Source organism: Somniosus microcephalus, chromosome 2 (genome assembly GCF_052327205.1).
Source record: "Somniosus microcephalus isolate GS21.2 chromosome 2, FLI_Smic_1.0, whole genome shotgun sequence".
NCBI lineage: Eukaryota > Metazoa > Chordata > Chondrichthyes > Squaliformes > Somniosidae > Somniosus > Somniosus microcephalus.
Genome location: NC_140988.1, coordinates 318857723 through 318877118, shown reverse-complemented (window position 1 = coordinate 318877118; position 19396 = coordinate 318857723). Strand labels below are relative to the sequence as shown.

The 19396-nt window shown below is 44.2% G+C and overlaps 1 protein-coding gene across 2 annotated transcripts in view; it reads right to left on the bottom strand.

Annotated features, from left to right (window-relative positions):
- The window catches only part of ccbe1 (collagen and calcium binding EGF domains 1), a 428382-nt gene extending 419538 nt beyond the window's left edge, over positions 1-8844 (bottom strand). Inside the window, exons 1-2 of one of the 2 annotated variants that reach the window (XM_085974219.1) lie at positions 8046-8844; positions 7654-7734 (exon numbers count right to left, since the gene is read on the bottom strand). In XM_085974219.1, coding sequence (XP_085830345.1) covers positions 7654-7734; positions 8046-8158 — 194 coding nt within the window. In that variant the 5' untranslated portion in view covers positions 8159-8844. Of the gene's footprint in view, positions 1-7653; positions 7738-8045 lie in introns of both variants that reach the window. The other variant, XM_085974214.1, reaches the window with a different exon arrangement.
- Between the last annotated feature and the right edge of the window lie 10552 nt (positions 8845-19396).

Genomic DNA, 19396 nt, shown 5'->3' with positions numbered 1-19396 from the left:
GAAGATGGAAGGGCGGCCAGGAATGTGTTGGAATTGTCAAGTCTAGAGGTAACAAAGGCATGAATGAGTGTTTCAGCAGCAGATGAGCTGAGGCAGGGTGGAGTTGGATGATGTTACGGAGGTGGAAATAGGCGGTCTTAGTGATGGCGCAGATATATGGTCAGAAGCTCATCTCAGGGTCAGGGAGCAGGAAGAGAAGCCATTGCAGGTGATTCTCTGGTTATGACTGGGTAGATAAGTATGGAACCGGGTGATTGCAGTCCCACCCAGCTGGATGATAGAGGAGAGGAGTTGGAGAAGGATGGTGTTGCCAACTCTGTCAAAGGCTGCAGACAAGTAAAGAAGAGGGATAGTTTATCTTTGTCACTCTCACATAGGATGTCATTTGTGACTTTGATAAGAGCCATTTCGGTACTTTGGCAGGGGTGGAAACCTGATTGGAGGGATTTGAACATGGAGTTCCTGGAAAGATGGGCATGGATTTGGGAGACGACAACACATTCAAGGACTTTGGAGAGGAAAGGGAGGTTGGAGATAGGGAGGTAGTTTGCAAGGACAGAAGGGTCAAGGGTTGTTTATTTGATGAGAGAGGTGATGATGGCAGATTTAAGAAGACAGTTAGCAGTAGAGAAATGAAGCCTGGGCTTACCTTTGGATTCCACGATGATCCTGGAATAGTGAACAGTTTTGGATGAGGAGAGCAGGACCTGATGGTGCTTTATGTAGTTCAGCCAGATCTGGCGGTGAATGACTAAACCACTTGTCCACCATTTACTTTCAAGTCTGTGTCCCTTGGACTTAAGGGAGCAAAGATGATGGCCTTACCAGGGGGAACAACCAGGGTGAGAGAGAGTAATGGTTTTAATGGGGACTAGGGCATTGAAGGTGGAGGGTGTGGTTGAGCAGATTGGTGGCTAAACCTCTGCCAAAACTGCTCACTATTCCAGGATCCCTCCCCTACTTATGAGATCATACCCCTGTGAAATCTCCAGGCCAGAAGGACAGCAGTTGGACTTTAGCATCTATGATCTATGAAATGAGAAATCAGCCAGGATTCCTGCAGCTGAAGGCTATCAAGAGCTTTTTGCTGGAAATTGCGGATATGTGGGCATTGATTGAGGACAAGTTCAGCTGTGAAGCCCTCCCCCCAACCCCCATGTCCAATTGCTTGCCAATACTCCCTGTTTAGACCAACGCACGAGGAATGGTCACTGTGGAGAGTTACTGAAGAACTTTGCGAGCCCATGTAACTGTACATTAGGAAGAGTCAACACCTTTAGTAGAGGAGGAGATAAAATTGGAAAAATAAAACATTTCATTTGAGATCTATCCTAGGGGCCCTAACTATTGTCCCTCAACTGCGCCAACAAAACATTATCTGGTTATTTATTTCAGTGCCATTTGTGGGACTCTACTGTGAACAAATTGGCTGCCACATTTATGTGCGTAATAATAGTGACTACTCTTCAAAAGTAATTCATTGGCTGTAAAGCACTTTGGAATATCCTGAGGTCAAGACATATACATAGTTAATTATATGTGGTAGATTTATTTAGTATTTACTTAGTTTTGGTTCTGCCTTTTACATCAACAATGGTTGTTAATGCACAAACCAACTGCCAGTGCATTCCACGTCACTGGTGCATAACAAACCTCATGGAAAGATTAATGACTCCAACTGCAGGAGAAATCACTTGCAGTTGGTTACTAACATTTTTTTACAGTCACTACCAATTATACTAATAGTTAATTATTCCTAAGCGTTGTTTAGATTTTCTTGATAAACCTTTCTGAGGAATTTATTTTTGATGTTGGAAATCAGATTATTGAAAAATGTGCATGAAAATGAATTAAATGTTCTGTCCCTCCGGCATGTGTGGGAAGGAACTGAAAGTAGTTCTGAATTACTTTATTGTTGCAATGGGGAGGGTTGACCACCACTGCTCCTTTTACACTGCACACGGCACACCAAACAGCAACAGCCAATAGCGAAGGGCCCATGTGTTGCGCATCTCACCGTGTAATGTGGCTATAGTTTACTCATTTCACTGATGGTCCTCCAAGCAGCTTTCTCAAATTTCTGGAAATTTACTCTTGAGCATCAGTCATCTGCTTCTTCCTTATAATGGCTAGATGTAATTTATGGTCAATATGTGGAAAATTTGGCCCAATTGAATGTTCTAAGTAGCTGCATATGACACATGGCAGTGTAATACATCCTTCAGAAAATTGATTGAACTCTGCAAGAAAGCATTAAAAAAAACTGAATTTGCTTTAAAGTACAGTCACTCTTATGCATATACATAGGCTCCTCCATTGGTGGAAACCAGGCCAGGGTTGGGGGGTGGTGGGGGGGGTGGTGCAGTTAAATGGAGCGGGGGGCATACCTATCTGATTGACTGCAGTTTTATATTGCACTTTTTTAGTTACACTTATTGCCAAAAATGATGACAGATGTTGATCCCGCCTCAATACAATGCCCAAATTCCCAACTAACTCCTGGCAGGTGAACCTCCATGCTGGAAGCAGGATTCCATAAACTCAGCTATTTTAACCTGAGGCCTGAGTGGGGCCGCAGTGATGGTTGCCCTGCCAGGCCAAATCTATCAGGAACAGGAGCTAGAGCCAGAACCAGAAGAAGCCCAAGAAGGTAAGCTTTTAAAAAGAAAATTGTTTCCTTATGGGCCAGGAGGAGCAGGAATGCTCTTCTGGGCTGCAGAAGGAAACCTTGGGCGTCCCCTGCCTAAAGTTTCCCTCCCTCGTCCAGGATACTCTTCCTGGAACACTTACCTTGTACCGGATACCATTCCCACAAGTCCCTGGTGGCACTGCCCAATTTCAACTCCTAGGCAGCGCTGCCCGCTGACGTCCTGGTCTTTTTGGTCAGAAAGTTGACAAGCAGCACGTTAATGAGGCCTGGCCATTAAAATCGTCTGAGCCTGCCTGCTGCCCCTCCCAGACGGCCACTTGGATCACTTTTCCGCGTTTCCCGCCCAGGAGTTAAAATCGAGCCCATACTTACACAATGTTGAGCATTTCTCCTCCCTGAAAGGAGATGTTCTCCATTTCCTCAGTGAGCAAAGCGGGAGACTGGAGACCTGCCATGTTAGGCTCCTTGGGTAACAGAATCTATACAGTGAGTCCATCTTTGGCTGGTTTCCTTTGTAATGAACAGGGATCAGCATCCTTCCGAATCAAAGATTCTGACCTTCAGACTCTGGCAGAACGACCTTAGTCCAATACTGAACTTTTTTGTTGCACTCCTTGCTGGAAATGGCATTTAGCATCAATGAAAGATGTTGATCCCACCTCAATACAATGGGAAGTGCATGCTAAAATTCCCAATGCACTCCTGGCAGGTGAAACTCCTTGCTGGAAGCAGGATTTCATAAGACCTCATAAGGCATTTTTTCACTTTCAGAAAACACAACTACCTGATGAAGCAGCGTCTATAATAGAAGTGATTCTTTCACATTCCCGGTTATCTGCACCTGAACTCTACACTTGGCAGTCTGTCTCTGGTGCAAGTGAACCTACCTCATGTCCCTCCTTTCATCTGCTTCCTCTTCCTCCAAAAAGGCAAATAGAGAGAATCAACTACAGAAATTCCCACATTCTAATTCGTAGCAATCAAAAATCTTGCCAACAGCTGAAATAAAACCTTCAAACAAAATAAATAGTCCAGTGTTCAAAAATCCACCAATGGAAAATCCAAAGATAAATGACACTATGAAAAATCTAATTATCAGAAATGCTTCACTTTAAACTTTAACAGTAAACCCAGAATATGTCTGGCTTTCATCATCCATTTCATATGGATGAGATGAGAGAACAGCACATTCCCCATGAGACAATCAGGAAATCGTGCAAGACCTTATTTAAATACAATTTTACATCATTTCAATATTAAAATAAAACTCTCATATATAGATGTGCAAGAGCACTTTGGCTGGCCTAAAAAACTGTCTGGAAGATTAGATGCTGTGTGATGTGGGTGATGATTTACCACTATTCCCTTGTTCAACTGTTCCACAACAGCAGGAATAATCCTACCGGTTGGAAAATACACCCTTCAGTCTATTTCAAATACATCTAAAGAATACAGTTTGAATTTTAACTTATGGACTTGCTTCATAAAGAAGAATTAGAGTGAACAGTCATTGCTATATAGAGGAGCATTAGGAGAGTATTTCACTTTTAAAATTCTCATCCTTGTTTTCAAATCCCTCCGTGGCCTCGCCCCTCCCTATCTTTGTAATCTCTCTGTAATGCCTCAGAGACATGGACCATGTACAGCAGGCACCTCAAAGCACTGGAGAGGTACCACCAACGCTGCCTCCGCAAGATCCTGTAAATCCATTGGCAGGATAGGTGCACCAACGTCAGTGTTCTTGCTCAGGCCAACATCCCCAGCATCAAAACTTTGACCACGCTCAATCAGCTCCGATGGATGGGTCACATTGTCTGCATGCCCAATACGAGACTCCCAAAACAAGCGCTCTACTCGGAACTCCGGCACGGCAAGAGAGCCCCAGGTGAGCAGAGGAAACGCTTCAAGGACACCCTCAAAGCCTCCTTGAAAAAGTGTAACATCCCCATCGACACCTGGGAATCCTTGGCCCAAGACCGCACAAAGTGGAGGAGAAGCATCCGGGATTTCTCCACTTCACCTGACGAAGGAGCAGCGCTCCGAAAGCTTGTGATTTCAAATAAAGCTGTTGGACTATAACCTGGTGTTGTGTGACTTCTTACATTTGTCCACCCCAGTCCAACTCCGGCATCTCCACACCATTGGCTATATAAATAAGTTGTTGTTGTTGTAGTGTCTGTAGCAATTACTGCCAGGAAGAAGTCCAAGCTACAGTCTATTTTAGAACCATTTGGCTATCAAGCCTGCTCTGTTATTTTGTTAACCCAATTCCCTGCCCTTTCTCCATATCTCTTAAATACCCTCCTTCCCTATTGGAAATCTGGAATTTTCTCCCCCAAAAGGCTGTGGATGCTGCGTCACTTGAAATTTTCAAGACTGAGATCGATATAGAGTTTTGTTAGGTAAGGGTGTCAAAGGATAAGGTGCAAAGGCGGGTAAATGGAGCTGAGGTACAGGTCAGCCATGATCTAACTGCAGGGTGCAGCAGGTTCAAGGAGCTAAATGGCCTGCTCCTGTTTTTATGTTCCTAAGGATATTAAGGACCACGAAAGGATATGGAATCAGGATTAAATACCTCATAATCATTATTAAAACAATTCAATTCCATTTGATTTTATTTCAACTTTAGATAAAACAAACTACAGAAAGTGCCCCAGACCTGGGTAGAATACATTCCACTGTGTGATCAAAACAGATTCATTCATAATTCTAAATAAACACATTTACGATTTGCTTGAATATAACAACCAGAGGAAATCTTCTCCCCACTGTGACTATATCTTGGAAGAATTTATTTACCAATTTTCTCCTCTCCACTTGCTGGATATAGCTCCATGGACACCAGCGGCCCTCTGGTATCTTGACCAAATGGTTCTCCATGTGTGCGCAGAGACAAGTGTGTGTTTGGAGCCTTTTGACCACGGAGGGCATCACAGTTGACCTCAAGCCTGTGTCTAAATAGAAGCACTTTCCAGCAGAGATTACTAGATAGCGATCATATGCAGGAATTCTGGCTGTGTATTGTCCCTTACCTATCCTTGGGCACTACGGCCGAATGTAACGCTCCAAGTGCTATTCAGTCTAAGATAGATGGTTTTAAGTATTTTGTGGTCTGGTAGTTATAGAATGAATACAACGCTGAACTGCTGCAGGTGCTGTTCTGTGTCTAAGGTCTTGAAAACATAGCAACATTTGGAATGCAATGCATGACAACAGCCATCATATGACGTCGCTTATCTCTGTTATCATTCTTACTTTTGCTGGTGTGAATAATTATATTGGGGAAGAGTGAAATTACAGATCATACATAGCCAAACAAGTTATTGTAAAATCACAAGTTTATCACTGGGAAGGACTGGCTTGAGTGTGATCTTCATACAATCGCTCTGTAATTTATCAGCAAAGTTTGGGAAGCCACGTGGAACTGCTCCAACCTCATCCTTCATGGATTAACTGATTCCTTACAAATTCCTTTAAACTGTCTAAGTGGTAACATGAAAAGTGCTGATAAACCAAAAAGCAATCCAAGTCCAGTTTAAAGTGACCGTCACTGTGGATTTTTCTCTCTCTCTCTCTGGGACCTGCAAATAACTCCTTGGTCATATTGCAACAAATGGATGCATTTTTAAAAGCAGCGTGAGCAAATGGCCACAGTTATATACTCCCCACTTTCATTGCGTTTATGTTGGGGAAAGCAGAGCTCCACAGATACACTTCCAAGTGCCAGCAAGATTTCTAAGGATGTAAAGAGCTGATTGGTTTGAAAGGCTGGCTAGCAGCATGCATGAATTAGCTTCAATTGATGTGCGTTGTAAATGACGGAAGACTTGCCAGCACATAATTGTCAATTTCTATAAATCTAGCAAAATTTCACTGCATATTTGGTTTTGGTGCACTGAAAAAAGTATTTAGTATAACTGTGGGCAAAAGATATTACGGTTCATTATATAATACATTAGCCCCAGAACCTTGGTGCTAAGTACCTGTTAATTCAGCAGGGTACAGCACACAGACTTATTGATGAATTCCACACTTCTTAAAACACTCCACAGAGATTCTTAACATTCATTTTTAATATTGTAAAGCACTTGACAAATAAAATAAAATGCATTTGGTTTCAACTGTACTATGCCATAACATTAAATAACATTAAAATTCAATGTGCTTTGTGAGAAAACTAAGAAAAATCTGGCTGCGGCACTTAATGCACATAAGATGTGATCACTGGCAACTGCACATTGACTTTCATTCAACACACAAAAGCTACCCTTGCTGAGCAGATGCTTTCTATTATCACCTTGGTCCAAAACCAGCTATCTTGGCAAAGTAAGGATCTCTTTTTTCACCCAAATTAAAGTTAGGGTTCCAATTGGATTCACATGTGAAATGGTGCCCACTGCACCCACTCCAGCTAAGGCTCTTTTAAGCCAGTTACGTTACACAGTTTGCATTGGTACAGTGGTTTTGGCTTCACACAGATGCAAAATACATGGTATTTTTAGCAAACTAAAAGGAGGTAGCCCCATAACATTTTTGTTCCGCATCAGTTCCAGTTATATTGCATGTGCGGAACTCCACTTTCCCTCACTAGGGTAGAGCGAGCAGTATAACTCAGTTCCGCAGGCTTCATATCATTGTAGGTACTGGTCTCAAACTGTGAGTGGGAAGTTGTTGTAGTAGTAGGAATATAACCGCATCATTATAGATAAAAGGTGAAATTCCTTTTAAAACTATAAACCAGTCTCTGTAATTCACACCCTACCCTTGAAAATGCAGGAATGTGTGATTTGTGAAAATGGGATTTTGTTACCAGATTGTTAATTAACGGAGAAAAACAGGCGTTCTTTCCCTAAAAGATAAATGTTACTTTGAATAACCGTCACGTAAGCAGAGACCATCACTCAGAAACAACATAGGCGAACCAATAAATAGATAAGAATCGGAGAGATCACTTCAAGACAGCGAACAAGTAGTTGAGAAAGTGATAGTTTGGAGGCGCTTACCTGAAACAGGTCGCCACTTCTCCAGTGGATTTCAAGCATGGGTACTCGGTTGTAATGACTTTGTTTTCCGGACAAGTCTCTCTGCTTGAAGATCAAATGGAGTTTTTCAGGTATCAGTGAAAGAGGAAAAACAAATTCCTAAACTAAATCTGTTTTCGTTCCCATGGAATTGAAAACGACTTTTTATAAACTCCCAAATTTAATTAAACGTGCTATTTGGAGCACAGTAGGTGGCACGCAAGTATGCGTTTTCCACTTTATATTAACCTTTAATTAGAATCAACAATATCTAGAACCATCATCGTTATTAGCAATAGTGGGGAGGAGGGGAATTTTAACAATTACAGAATGGGTAGGGGGGAAGAATGAGAAATAAAGTACAAATGACAAACCTGTATGTCTCATCTTGCTCTGATATGGCAAAGTAGGAATACGGGAATCCTGTGGACATCAGCGACAACATCAAGGCAGCCCTCAGTACATTCACAAAGCTTTTGTAAAACATTTTGCTCCCCGTATAATCACTGATCAGACACGGTCCAAGGATTGCCAGCAGAGTTACTGGGACAGAATCGCTCCACAAACTTTCGGGCTCAGCCACTTTTTTCAAAGACTTGAAGACTTTTCATGTGCGAGTGATCGACTGAGAGGTGCAGCTGGCTTTCTTCATTTCGCTTTTTTAAAAAAAAATATTGACTTTTCTGCAGGGTTAAGGACACTCGCGCCGAGATGGTATTTGTCAGCAGTGAAAGGTTTTTGGCTCTGCTGATGGGGCTGTTGTTTAGTTTAGATAAACTTAAAAAAAATATATTGCACAGGGTCAGACGCGCAAGTGAGCGGCGAGGGGAGGAACTTGGATGCGAGAGCGTGTGTACCAGATGATGTATGTCACTGTGTGTCAATGCTGTATGTGTGTAGAAGTTTGTCAATGTGAGTACGTGCGTACATATATGAATGCAATGAATGTGCGTGTGTCTGTGTGTATATGTATGAAGGCACACGTGTCCATATGTATTGGTGTGTATGAATAGATTGTACTTGCTTTCGATTCCTGTCAAATTCCCATCTTCCCCCTTTCCTTAACCCACATCACATTCTCGACAATAGAAAATTTCCTCTCAGAATCAGATCTGTCTGCACTTTGCTAACATCATTTGACCAATCTGTTTCTTGTAAACGGAAAAGAGCATTGTTTTCACAGCCTTGTTTAATTTTAGTTGCAACCCCCTCCACCTCTCCCGAATCTGCAACAAAACCCGGAACAAAATAAATAAAACCACATTATCCCAGTGTGTGTGTTTTTAAATTTAATCCATTGCGTCGCTCTGTTCGTTTTATTGGCAAGATAGCTCCCACTGATTGACTGCATTTGCGCAATCTGTTTAACAATCTGAATGAACCGTGGTGCGGATGACACTGGTTAATTTATTGCGCCGAACAGAGAAGACCCGAGTGCTGCAATCTGCACAAGTTGTTTCAAGCTGCATTCCAAGGCTGGCCCTCTTTGTTTACAAACATTGAACATTTTAACCCCAAAATGGAATAGCAACTTTTACAGCGACTCCACAATTAAGCATTTGTTTAAAAGGAGATTGCTTGTGGTGATGTAACTTTAATATTGGCGTTTATTATCAATTCATAAACCTGCAGTGGTCCACCTCTCTGGTCTCACTATCTCCTCAACCTAGGCAGTAAATCAGAAAGGTTCGTTTTTAACGAGGGGAAAGGCTTTATCGCTTTTGAACACTAGTGAGGTCAAAGCTGATAGGGAGGGAATTTCTGTGCCCACAGCAGATGAGATTAATAGGTTAGATTAGCCTGGTTGGGTAAAACTAGCTGTGAGATGTGAGTTAAACGAATGTAGCTGGGTCGTTAGAATAGTCACAGATGGTAGCCTGAATGAATGCTAACCTGACACTCAATCCAAAAGTGAACTGAATTGGACTGATTTGGCTTAATTTGTTGAATATTGAAATTGAATCCAGTCTAGATATTTACAGCAACAACTTGTATTTGTATAGTGCCTTTAATGTAGTAAAACATCCCAAGGCGCTTCACAGGAGTGTTATCAAACACATTTTGATATCAAGCCACATAAGGAGATATTAGGACAGGGGACCAAAGGCTTGGTCAAAGAGGTAGGTTTTAAGGAGCGTCCTAAAGGAGGAAAGAGGTAGCGAGGCGGAGAGGTTTAGGCAGGAAATTCCAGAGCTTAGGGCCTAGGCAGCCGAAGGCACGGCCACCAATGGTTGAGCGATTATAATCAGGGATGCTCAAGAGGGCAGAATTTGAGGAGCACAGATATCTTGGGGGTTTTTTGGGCTGGAGGAGATTACTGAGATAGGGAAGGTCGAGGCCATGGAGGGATTTGAAAATAAGGATGAGAATTTTGAAATCGAGGCGCTGCTTAACCAGGAGCCAATGTAGGTCAGCGAGCACAGGGGTGGTGGGTGAACGGGACTTGGTGCGAGTTAGGACACGGGCAGCCGAGTTTTGGATGACCTCAAGTTTACGTAGGGTAGAACGTGGGAGGCCAGCCAGGAGTGTGTTGGAATAGTCACGTCTAGAGGTAACAAAAGCATGAATGAGAGTTTCAGCAGCAGATGAGCTGAGGCAGGGGCGCAGATGGGCAATGTTATGGAGGTGGAAATAGGCGGTCTTAGTTATGCAGCGGACATGTGGTCGGAAGCTCACTTCAGGGTCAAATGTGACACCAAGGTTGCGAACCATCTGGTTCAGCCTCAGACAGATGCTAGGGAGAGGGATGGAGTCGGTGGCTAGGGAATGGAGCTTGTGGCGGGGACCGAAGACAATGGCTTCGGTCTTCCCAATATTTATTTGCAGAAAATTTCTGCTCATCCAGTACTGGATGTCTGATAAGCAGCCTGACAATTTAGAGACCGTGGAGGGGTCAAAAAAAGTGGTGGTGAGGTAGAGCTGGGTGTCGTCAGTGTACATGTGGAAACTGACGCTGTGTTTCAGATGATGTCACCAAGGGGCAGCATGTAGATGAGAAATAGGAGGGGGGCCAAGATAGATCCTTGGGGGACACCAGAGGTAACGATGTGGGAGTGGGAAGAGAAGCCATTGCAGGTGATTTTCTGGCTACGATTAGATAGATAAGAATGGAACCAGGCGAGTGCAGTCCCACCCAGCTGGACGACGGTGGAGAGGCATTGGAGGAGGATGGAGTGATCAACCATGTTAAAGACTGCAGACAAGTCAAGAAGGATGAGGAGGGATAGTTTACCTTTGTCACATTCACAAAGGATGTCATTTGTGACTTTGATAACAGCCATTTCGGTACTGTGGCAAGGGCAGAAGCCTGACTGCAGGGATTCAAACATGGAGTGCGGGAAAGATGGGCACGGATTTGGGAGGTGACAACACATTCAAGGACTTCGGAGTGGAAAGGGAGGTTGGAGATGGGGTGGTAGTTTAGAAGGATGGAGGGGTCAAGGGTTGTTTTTTGAGGAGAGGGGTGATTGAAAGGATTATTACTAGCCCTAGCCACTTTAGGGTTACCCTAGATCAGGCATATTCCCCAGACGTTCACTTTCAACTAAAATTTGAGGTAGCTGAATCCTAAAGATGCTTAATTGGGTCTAAAGTTCTGGACTATCTCTCCCTAAAGGAAAGGAACAACCTGAAGATGTTACCATCCTCCAGATAGCACTTTTAATAAGCTTAGCTAGACTGTAATGTTGTGGATATTATGAGGGTCTGGAAAACTCCCCCAGAATTCTGCAACTCCTCACCAAGGAGCGTACAGAGATTGAGTTCGCAAGTTTGATACAGAAGTATTATGTGAGACAATTCTAAAAATATATAGATTTATTAAAGAACCGGCATGTAATTACAGTAGGTGTTTCAATCGCAACATTAACAGTTTCAAAAACAGAAAGCTTATAATTCTATTATCAGAGATCCTTATTCTCAAATCTTAACTTTGCTACATTTTTACAGTTCTTAGTCTTTATTCCAGGATATCCACCAAAATCAAATACCTTTGATACCCGAGGTACAAAGAGGTGTAGACTTACAGAGCCTGCCTCTGAAGCCAAGAATCGCTTTGCCCCTTCAAGCGAGTCTATCATCCCATTTGAAAGTTCAATTTTTATACCATTTTGCAGTGGTATTTCCTTTAAAGTTTTCTGCTGATGTAAACTAATTATCTCATCATTTTTCTGCTGACCCCTGCTATTCTTACAGTTAGATCAGCTGGTAGCATTAAGAATTATGTCTCTACCCTAGGTGTTCGAAGCTTATCATAAAAAATGGTGTAACCAGCAGGTGCATCTATTTGATGTCATTTTTACCAAGGTCTTCTGTTTGTGTTTTTTTATGATGTGTAAATTAAAACACCTCAACTAGGGTGATCTATCCAATTCTTATTTACCTCAGCTGGTTGCAACACAGAATCGTGTCTCCTGTGTTTCATTTGATGTCATTTCTACGAAGGCATATGTTTCTTAATTTTCTGTGTTTCTTTCCAAAGTGTAATTTAGGACACCTTAACAGGGTGTACCATTGTGTTCTTTCCAAGGCTGCAGACTTCAGGAGCCTCCAACCTCCTGTTTCAATAAGGTTATTGATTCAGTGTCAACAGCTTATCTTATCTCAATAGCCTGTATGCTGTTTACAGCTTTAGATTGTTGAGGCTTCCAGATTTCCAGACCTAGTATGTCATGTTTTAATAAGGCTAGAATTATTTCATAGAATGGTGTATTTTTCTGAATATGGCTTATTCATTCACATGATAATGGCAGATTTGAAGGAGAGTGGTACAGTAATTGAGGCGAGCGAACCATTAACAATGTCAGCTAACATGTGAGCTAGAAAAGGAAGTTGGGTGGTCAGCAGCTTAGTGGGAATAGGGTCGAGGGAGCAGGAAGTGGGTCTCATGGACAGGATAAGTGTGGAGAGGTCAAGGGGGGAGATCGGAGAGAAACTGGAGGCAGATGCACGTTCAGGGCTAGGGTGGGGCAGGGGGGGACCTTAGAGGAAATTTGGCCCGGTGGGCTAGGGAAAGGAAGGGAAGTGGTAGATGCAGCTGATCGGATGGTCTCAATCTTAGAGACAAAGAAGTCCATGAGCTCCTCGCACTTGTTGTCGGAGGTGAGGGTGGAGGAGACAGGGGAGAGGGGTTTAAGAAGATGGTTAGAATGGAGAATAGTAGCCGGGGTTTATCTTTGCATTCCAGAATGATCCTGGAATAGTTAGCAGTTTTGGCAGAAAAGAGTAGTACCCGATAGTGCTTTATGTGGTCCAGCCAGATCTGGCAGTGAATGGCTAAACCAGTTGTCTGCCATATCTGTTCAAGTCTACGTCCCTTGGACTTGAGGGAGCAAAGATGAGGGCTGTACCAGGGGGAACGGCGAGGGTGAGAGAGAGTAATGGTTTTAATAGGGACTAGGGCATCAAAGGTGGTGGTGGGGGTATGGTTGAGCAGATCGGTAGCTGCAGAAATGTCATGGCGAGTGGAGGGCCAAAGGCTGGACAGTTGGGATTTCATAAGTGCATTTGTAAGAGAGTTGGGAGAGAGTTTTTTCCAGGGGCGGACACAGAGGAAGTAGAGTTGGGTGGGGGAAGGGGGATGTGGGTGGAGAGCGATACAAGGAAGTGGTCAGAGATGGCCTTATCTGCGATTGACACGGTGGGTGACTTGTCCCATTTACAGTAAGTGGCAATTAATTAGTCAATTTTTCTTACCAAGCTACACATTTGCTGTGCAAGTGATTACTGTCTGTGGCAAGTGCCATAGTAAAAATAGGTTCAGTTTAGGATCATCTAAATGTCAGGTCTTCTAAAGTCGATTCTGAGCCCAAATCCAGAGGACTTGACTAAAGATCCAGAGAAAACATGTTCCATTCCCACCATGACAGATTGTGAATTTAAATTCAGTTTAGAAAATCTGGAAATAAATAGCTGGTGGCAGTAAAAGTGACCATGAAACTGTTGGATTGTTAAAAATCCAACTGGTTCACTAATGCCCTTTAGAGAAGGAAAACTGCCATCCTTACTCGGTCAGGCCTATATGTGATTCCAGTTCCGCACCAACATGGTTGACTCTTAACTGCCCTCTGAAGTTGCCTAGCAAGACACTCTGTTGTATTAAACCACTTCAACAGGACATCTAGGGATGGACAATAAATGGCAGCCATGCCAGCGACACCACATCCCGAGAATGAATTTTTTAAAAACAGTCGAATAGATCAGATTACCATGGTCAGGAAAAGTAATGTGTCATAGTCAGGAAGAGAGCAGCATGATCGGGAAAGCTATAGTTTGATTGGGTGGGTTCAAATAATGTGGTCAGCAAGGATAATGGAGTGTGTGTTTATGTACCTTTAAGAGAATAACTGGTCTCAGACTGCAGTACCGGCAGTGACCACCCCTGTATAAAAGACGCTAGTGAGCCTCTGTTGTTTCAGTTTCACTATTGACTTCCATCAGTAAAGACTTATTTTGTTCCACTCCTGCTGTCTGTGTCTCAATCATTCACGGACGTAATACTGGCGACGAGCAGATATGAACCTACCTATAGTCTGCACCACCTCCTGGGATCCATTCCTACAGCGAAGTGAGCAGAGGTCAAGGCCAGAAAGAAAAGAAAGTAAGAGGCAGTAGAAACGGGCGTCGACCGTGGGCATCCACCCTGTGTTGCAGAGTTGAAGATTGCTGGAGAAGCTGTCGGATGCGGGGCCTGGTTCCTGTCGACGGTGCTTCAGCTAATCGGGCTGGTGGCAGGTAGTGCACTGATCCTTCCTGGGCTGCGGCGGTCGCGAACTCGAGCGGGTGGTTTGCAACGGGGCCGAGCAGCGTTGTCGGGAAGAAGAGAGAGAGAGGGTGGAGCACACAGGGCGTGGCCGGTGCTACGAAGCCGGGCTGCGTATAGACCCGCGAAGAGGGAGGCAAGAGTCCCACAAGGTTGTTCCACGACGGGAAAATAATTAAAAAAAAAAAAATATTAAACGCGCAAGAAACCGTGGACGTTGGGGAGAGCATTGTAAGACGCCATGCTGACCAGATTCTAGAGTCACTGGAAAACGTCAACTCCACACCACGATCTGATACACCTGGTAATGAAATCGACGTTCCAATTGCAGCTACCGCAGAACCGGTAATATTGGAAGCAGATGAACCAAACAACGACATTGATCCCGACTCAACATTGCCAGAAGAACCTGATACCCCAAAGAGGTGTTATCCAGACAGAATCAGGAAGCCTCCTCAAAGACTGAACTTATAATTGCTTAAACTTAACCAATGTATCTAGCAACAGTAATTGTGATTGTAATTAGTTATCATTTAGTTGTTAAATGAATGTTATGTACTGTTTATCTAAAAGGGGAGGAATTGTTGCGTATGTACCTTTAAGAGAATAACTGGTCTCAGACTGCAGTACCGGCAGTGACCACACCTGTATAAAAGGCGCTAGTGAGCCTCTGTTGTTTCGGTTTCACTATTGACTTCCATCAGTAAAGACTTATTTTGTTCCACTCCTGCTGTCTGTGTCTCAATCATTCACGGACGTAATAGTGTGGTCTGCTGTAAACATGCCAACATTTTCAAGTCAATCAGTGGAAGAGGATTATGGCATTCCACTGTTAGTCTGGTGTGAGCTGTTCTGGTGCTGGCCCTCAGTCTCAACATTTAATCAGAGACCTACAAATGTGGGAAAACATTCACATGATTGTGTCAATGACAGTTCTTACTTGTAAGCATTTTGACATTGAGATTGTGGTCACTTTACTTTCAAAACCCAATAAGCTATAATTACGTCGATGATACAAGGCCCGGAGAGCTACTGTGCTGTTCGGGAATATTGCATGGAAATTGTAGGTTGTGATTAGAGAGACTGGGGAAAAGAAAAATGCAATTGTGGCACATATATGGCAATCTCTCACTATAAATAGGAGTGTTGACATGTATGTAGCTGGATTAGAAGAGCACAGTTGATGGTAATAACACAGCATTGGTTGGATGAGTTAAATGATTAAAGAATGCAACACAACACGGTTAGCATAGCTTAGTCAGGTGGTTTAGAACACTTTTTAAAAAATTCATTTATGGGATGTGGTCGTCACTGGCAAGGCCAACATTTATTGCCCATCCCTAATTGCCCTTGAGAAGGTGGTGGTGAGCCGCCTTCTTGAATCGCTGCAGTCCATGTGGTGATGGTACTCCCACAGTGCTATTAAGTAGGGAGTTCCAGGATTTTGACCCAGCGACGATGAAGGATCGGAGATATACTTCCAAGTCAGGATGGTGTGTGACTTGGAGGGGAACTTGGAGGTGGTGGTGTTCCCATGCGCCTGCTGCCCTTGTCCTTCTAGGTGGAAGAAGTCGCGGTTTGGAAGATACTGCCGAAGAAGCCTTGGCGAGTTGCTGCAGTGCATCTTGTAGATGGTACACACTGCAGCCATGGTACGCCAATGGTGGAGGGAGTGAATGTTTAAGCTGGTGGATGGGGTGCCAATCAAGCGGGCTGCTTTGTCCTGGATGGCGTCGAGCTTCTTGAGTGTTGTTGGAGCTGCACTCATCCAGGCAAGTGGAGAGTATTCCATCACACTCCTTACTTGTGTCTTGTAGATGGTGGAAAGGCTTTGGGGAGTCAGGAGGTGAGACACTCACCAAAGAATACCCAGCCTCTGACCTGCTCTTGTTGCCATAGTATTTATGTGGCTGGTCCAGTTAAGTTTCTGCTCAATGGTGACCCCCAGGATATTGATGGTGGGGGATTCGGCGATGGTAATGCTGTTGAATGTCAAGGGTGGTGGTTAGACTCTCCCTTGTTGGAGATAGTCATTGCCTGGCATTTCTGTGGTGTGAATGTTACCTGCCACTTATCAGCCTAAGCCTGAATGTTATCCAGGTCTTGTTGCATGTGGGCATGGACTGCTTCATTATCTGAGGAGTTGTGAATGGTGCTGAACACTGTGCAGTCATCAGCAAACATCCCCATTTCTGACCTTATGTTAGAGGGAAGGTCATTGACGAAGCAGCTGAAGATGGTTGGGCCTAGGACACTGCCCTGAGGAGCTCCTGCAGTGATGTCCTGGGGCTGTGATGATTGACCTTCAACCACCACAACCATCTTCCTTTGTGCTAGGTATGACTCCAGCCAGTGGAGAGTTTATGATGAAGGAAGATGAAGTAGTTTGAAACTATGTTCATAAGCATACACATGACTGTCTCTGAGCCAAGAGACTGCCTGTTCTATACCATTGGTTGTGTGTCCTCTACTTCCGTCTGGCAATAGAGACTACCCTTACAATTCAAGGCCATCAGTGTATGAACACAGCCTAGAAGCATTATGTAACTGATAAGGAAACATACATGAAATAACTTTCAGGTCAAGTTGATCTGAATTGATTTCAAAATTATCATGGGAATGGGGGTTATTGAAAGTTTGTACTTAATGTGACTTTCCTTTTTAAAAATGTTAACATTTTTTTCTCTGTGCAGGCTTTCCCTTTCCAGATTGGAAAATCTGCCCTCTTGTGGCCATGTTTCGTATGAAACACAATAAAATGCAAATACAAACAAATTAGCTAAGAATGTATTTCTCCCGAGACTTATCCAGGAACTCAATTTTAAAAATCAGATTCAGGTATATAATTCTGTCAATTTAACTTACACACCTCATATAAGCAAATTCCTAATTAAGTAACTCCTTCATCTCCTGACCCATCAGCTTTGTTGGTTCTTTGTCAGAACCTGATCAGTGAGTTAACTTTCATGTCTTGTATCTGGGGCCACACTGATAGGGTGGAGCTCTCCTCACTCACTGTTAGCTGTAATGCAAATTGGGTTTAGCCAGTCTCTATCCAGTTCCTGAGGGGCACACGTCCACAGCTTAAAATTTAACACAAAATGGTGTTAAATTTTGGAATCTCACTCAAAGTGGCCATATGAACAGTTGATGTGGAAAATTATATATTTGAACTGTGGCAGCTGGGGTTGTCTTTCTGAAATAACAACAGAAAATGCTGGAAAAACTCAGCAGGTCAGGCAACATCCGTGGAGAGAAATTTGAGTTGACGTTTCGGGTTGAATCCTTCTTCAAAACTGGAAAGAAAAGAAATTAGATCGAAGGCAGGGCTGCGATCGGACAAAAGAAGTGAAAGAAACAAAAGAGCTAGACGAGATGGTAATAGGCTGAGATTAGGTGAAAAGTGTACTGGCAGGGCAAGAGATAGCTGCCAGATGTGAGAGAGAAACAAAAGGAAAGGTGGGGGCGGGGGGAAAAGGAGTGGAAAAATTACAAGAAAAAATGTGTAATAGGGGCCGAGGTTATGATCTGAAATTGTTGAACTCGATATTGAGTCCGGAAGACTGCAGAGTGCCTAATCGGAAGATGAGGTGCTGTTCCTCGAGTTTACGTTGAGCTTCTGTGGAACAATACAAGAGGCCAAGGACGGTGAGGTCCGAGTGGGAATGGAGCGGTGAATTAAAATGACAGGCGACCGGAAGCTCGGGGTCACCCTTACGGACTGAACAGAGGTGTTCCGCAAAGCGGTCACCCAATCTGCGTTTGGTCTCCCCAATGTAGAGGAGACCGCATCGTGAGCAGCGAATACAGTATACTAGATTGCGAGAAGTACAAGTAAATCGCTGTTTCACCTGGAAGGGGTGTTTGGGGCCCTGGACAGTGGGAAGGGGGGAGGTATAGGGGCAGGTGTTACATCTCCTCCGCTTGCACGGGAAGGTGCCGGGCAAAGGGGAAGGGCTGTTTGTGCTGATAGAGTAGTGGACTAGGGTGTCTCGGAGGGAGCGATCCCTACGGAATGCTGAAAGGGCGGGGAGGGGAAGATACGTTTGGTGGTGGGATCACTTTGGAGGTAGCGGAAATGCCGGAGGATGATCCGTTGAAAGTGGAGGCTGGCGGGGTGAAAGGTAAGGACAAGGGGAAGCCTATCGTGGTTCCAGGAGGGAGGGGCAGGGGTGAGGGCAGAAGTGCGGGAGATGGAACTGACACGGTCGAGGGCAGTGTCAACCACGGTAGAGGGGAATCCTCGGTTGCAGAAAAAGGAAGACATGTCTGAAGCACTGGTGTGGAAGGTGGCATTGTCGGAGCCGATACAGCGGAGACGGAGAAACTGGGAGAATGGAATAGAGTCCTTACAGGAAGCGGGGTGGGAGGAAGTGTAGTCCAGGTAGCTGTGGGAGTCAGTGGGCTTGTAGTGAATATTGGTCGATAACCTATCCCCAGAGATGGAGACGGAGAAGTCGAGGAAGGGAAGGGAAGAGTCAGAGATGGACCATGTGAAGGTGAGGGCAGGGTGGAAATTAGAGGCAAAGTGAATGAAATTGTCAAGTTCGGGGCGAGAGCAGGAAACGGCACCGATACAGTCATCAATGTATTGGAAAAAGAGGTGAGGGAGGGGACCCGAATAGGACTGGAACAAAGATTGTTCCACATAGCCCACGAAAAGGCAGGCATAGCTAGGACCCATGCGGGTACCCATGGCAACACCTTTGATTTGGAGGAAATGAGTGGCTTTAAAGGAGAAGTTGTTCAATGTGAGAACAAGTTCAGCCAGGCAGAGGAGGGTGGTGGTGGATGGGGACTGGTCGGGCCTCTGTTGAAGGAAGAAGCGGAGCGCCCTCAGGCCATCCGGGTGGGGGATGGAGGTGTAGAGTGATTGTACGTCCATGGTGAAAAGGAAGTGGTTGGGGCCAGGAAACTGGAAACTGTTAAAGTGGCGGAGGGCGTCCAAAGAGTCTCGGATGTAGG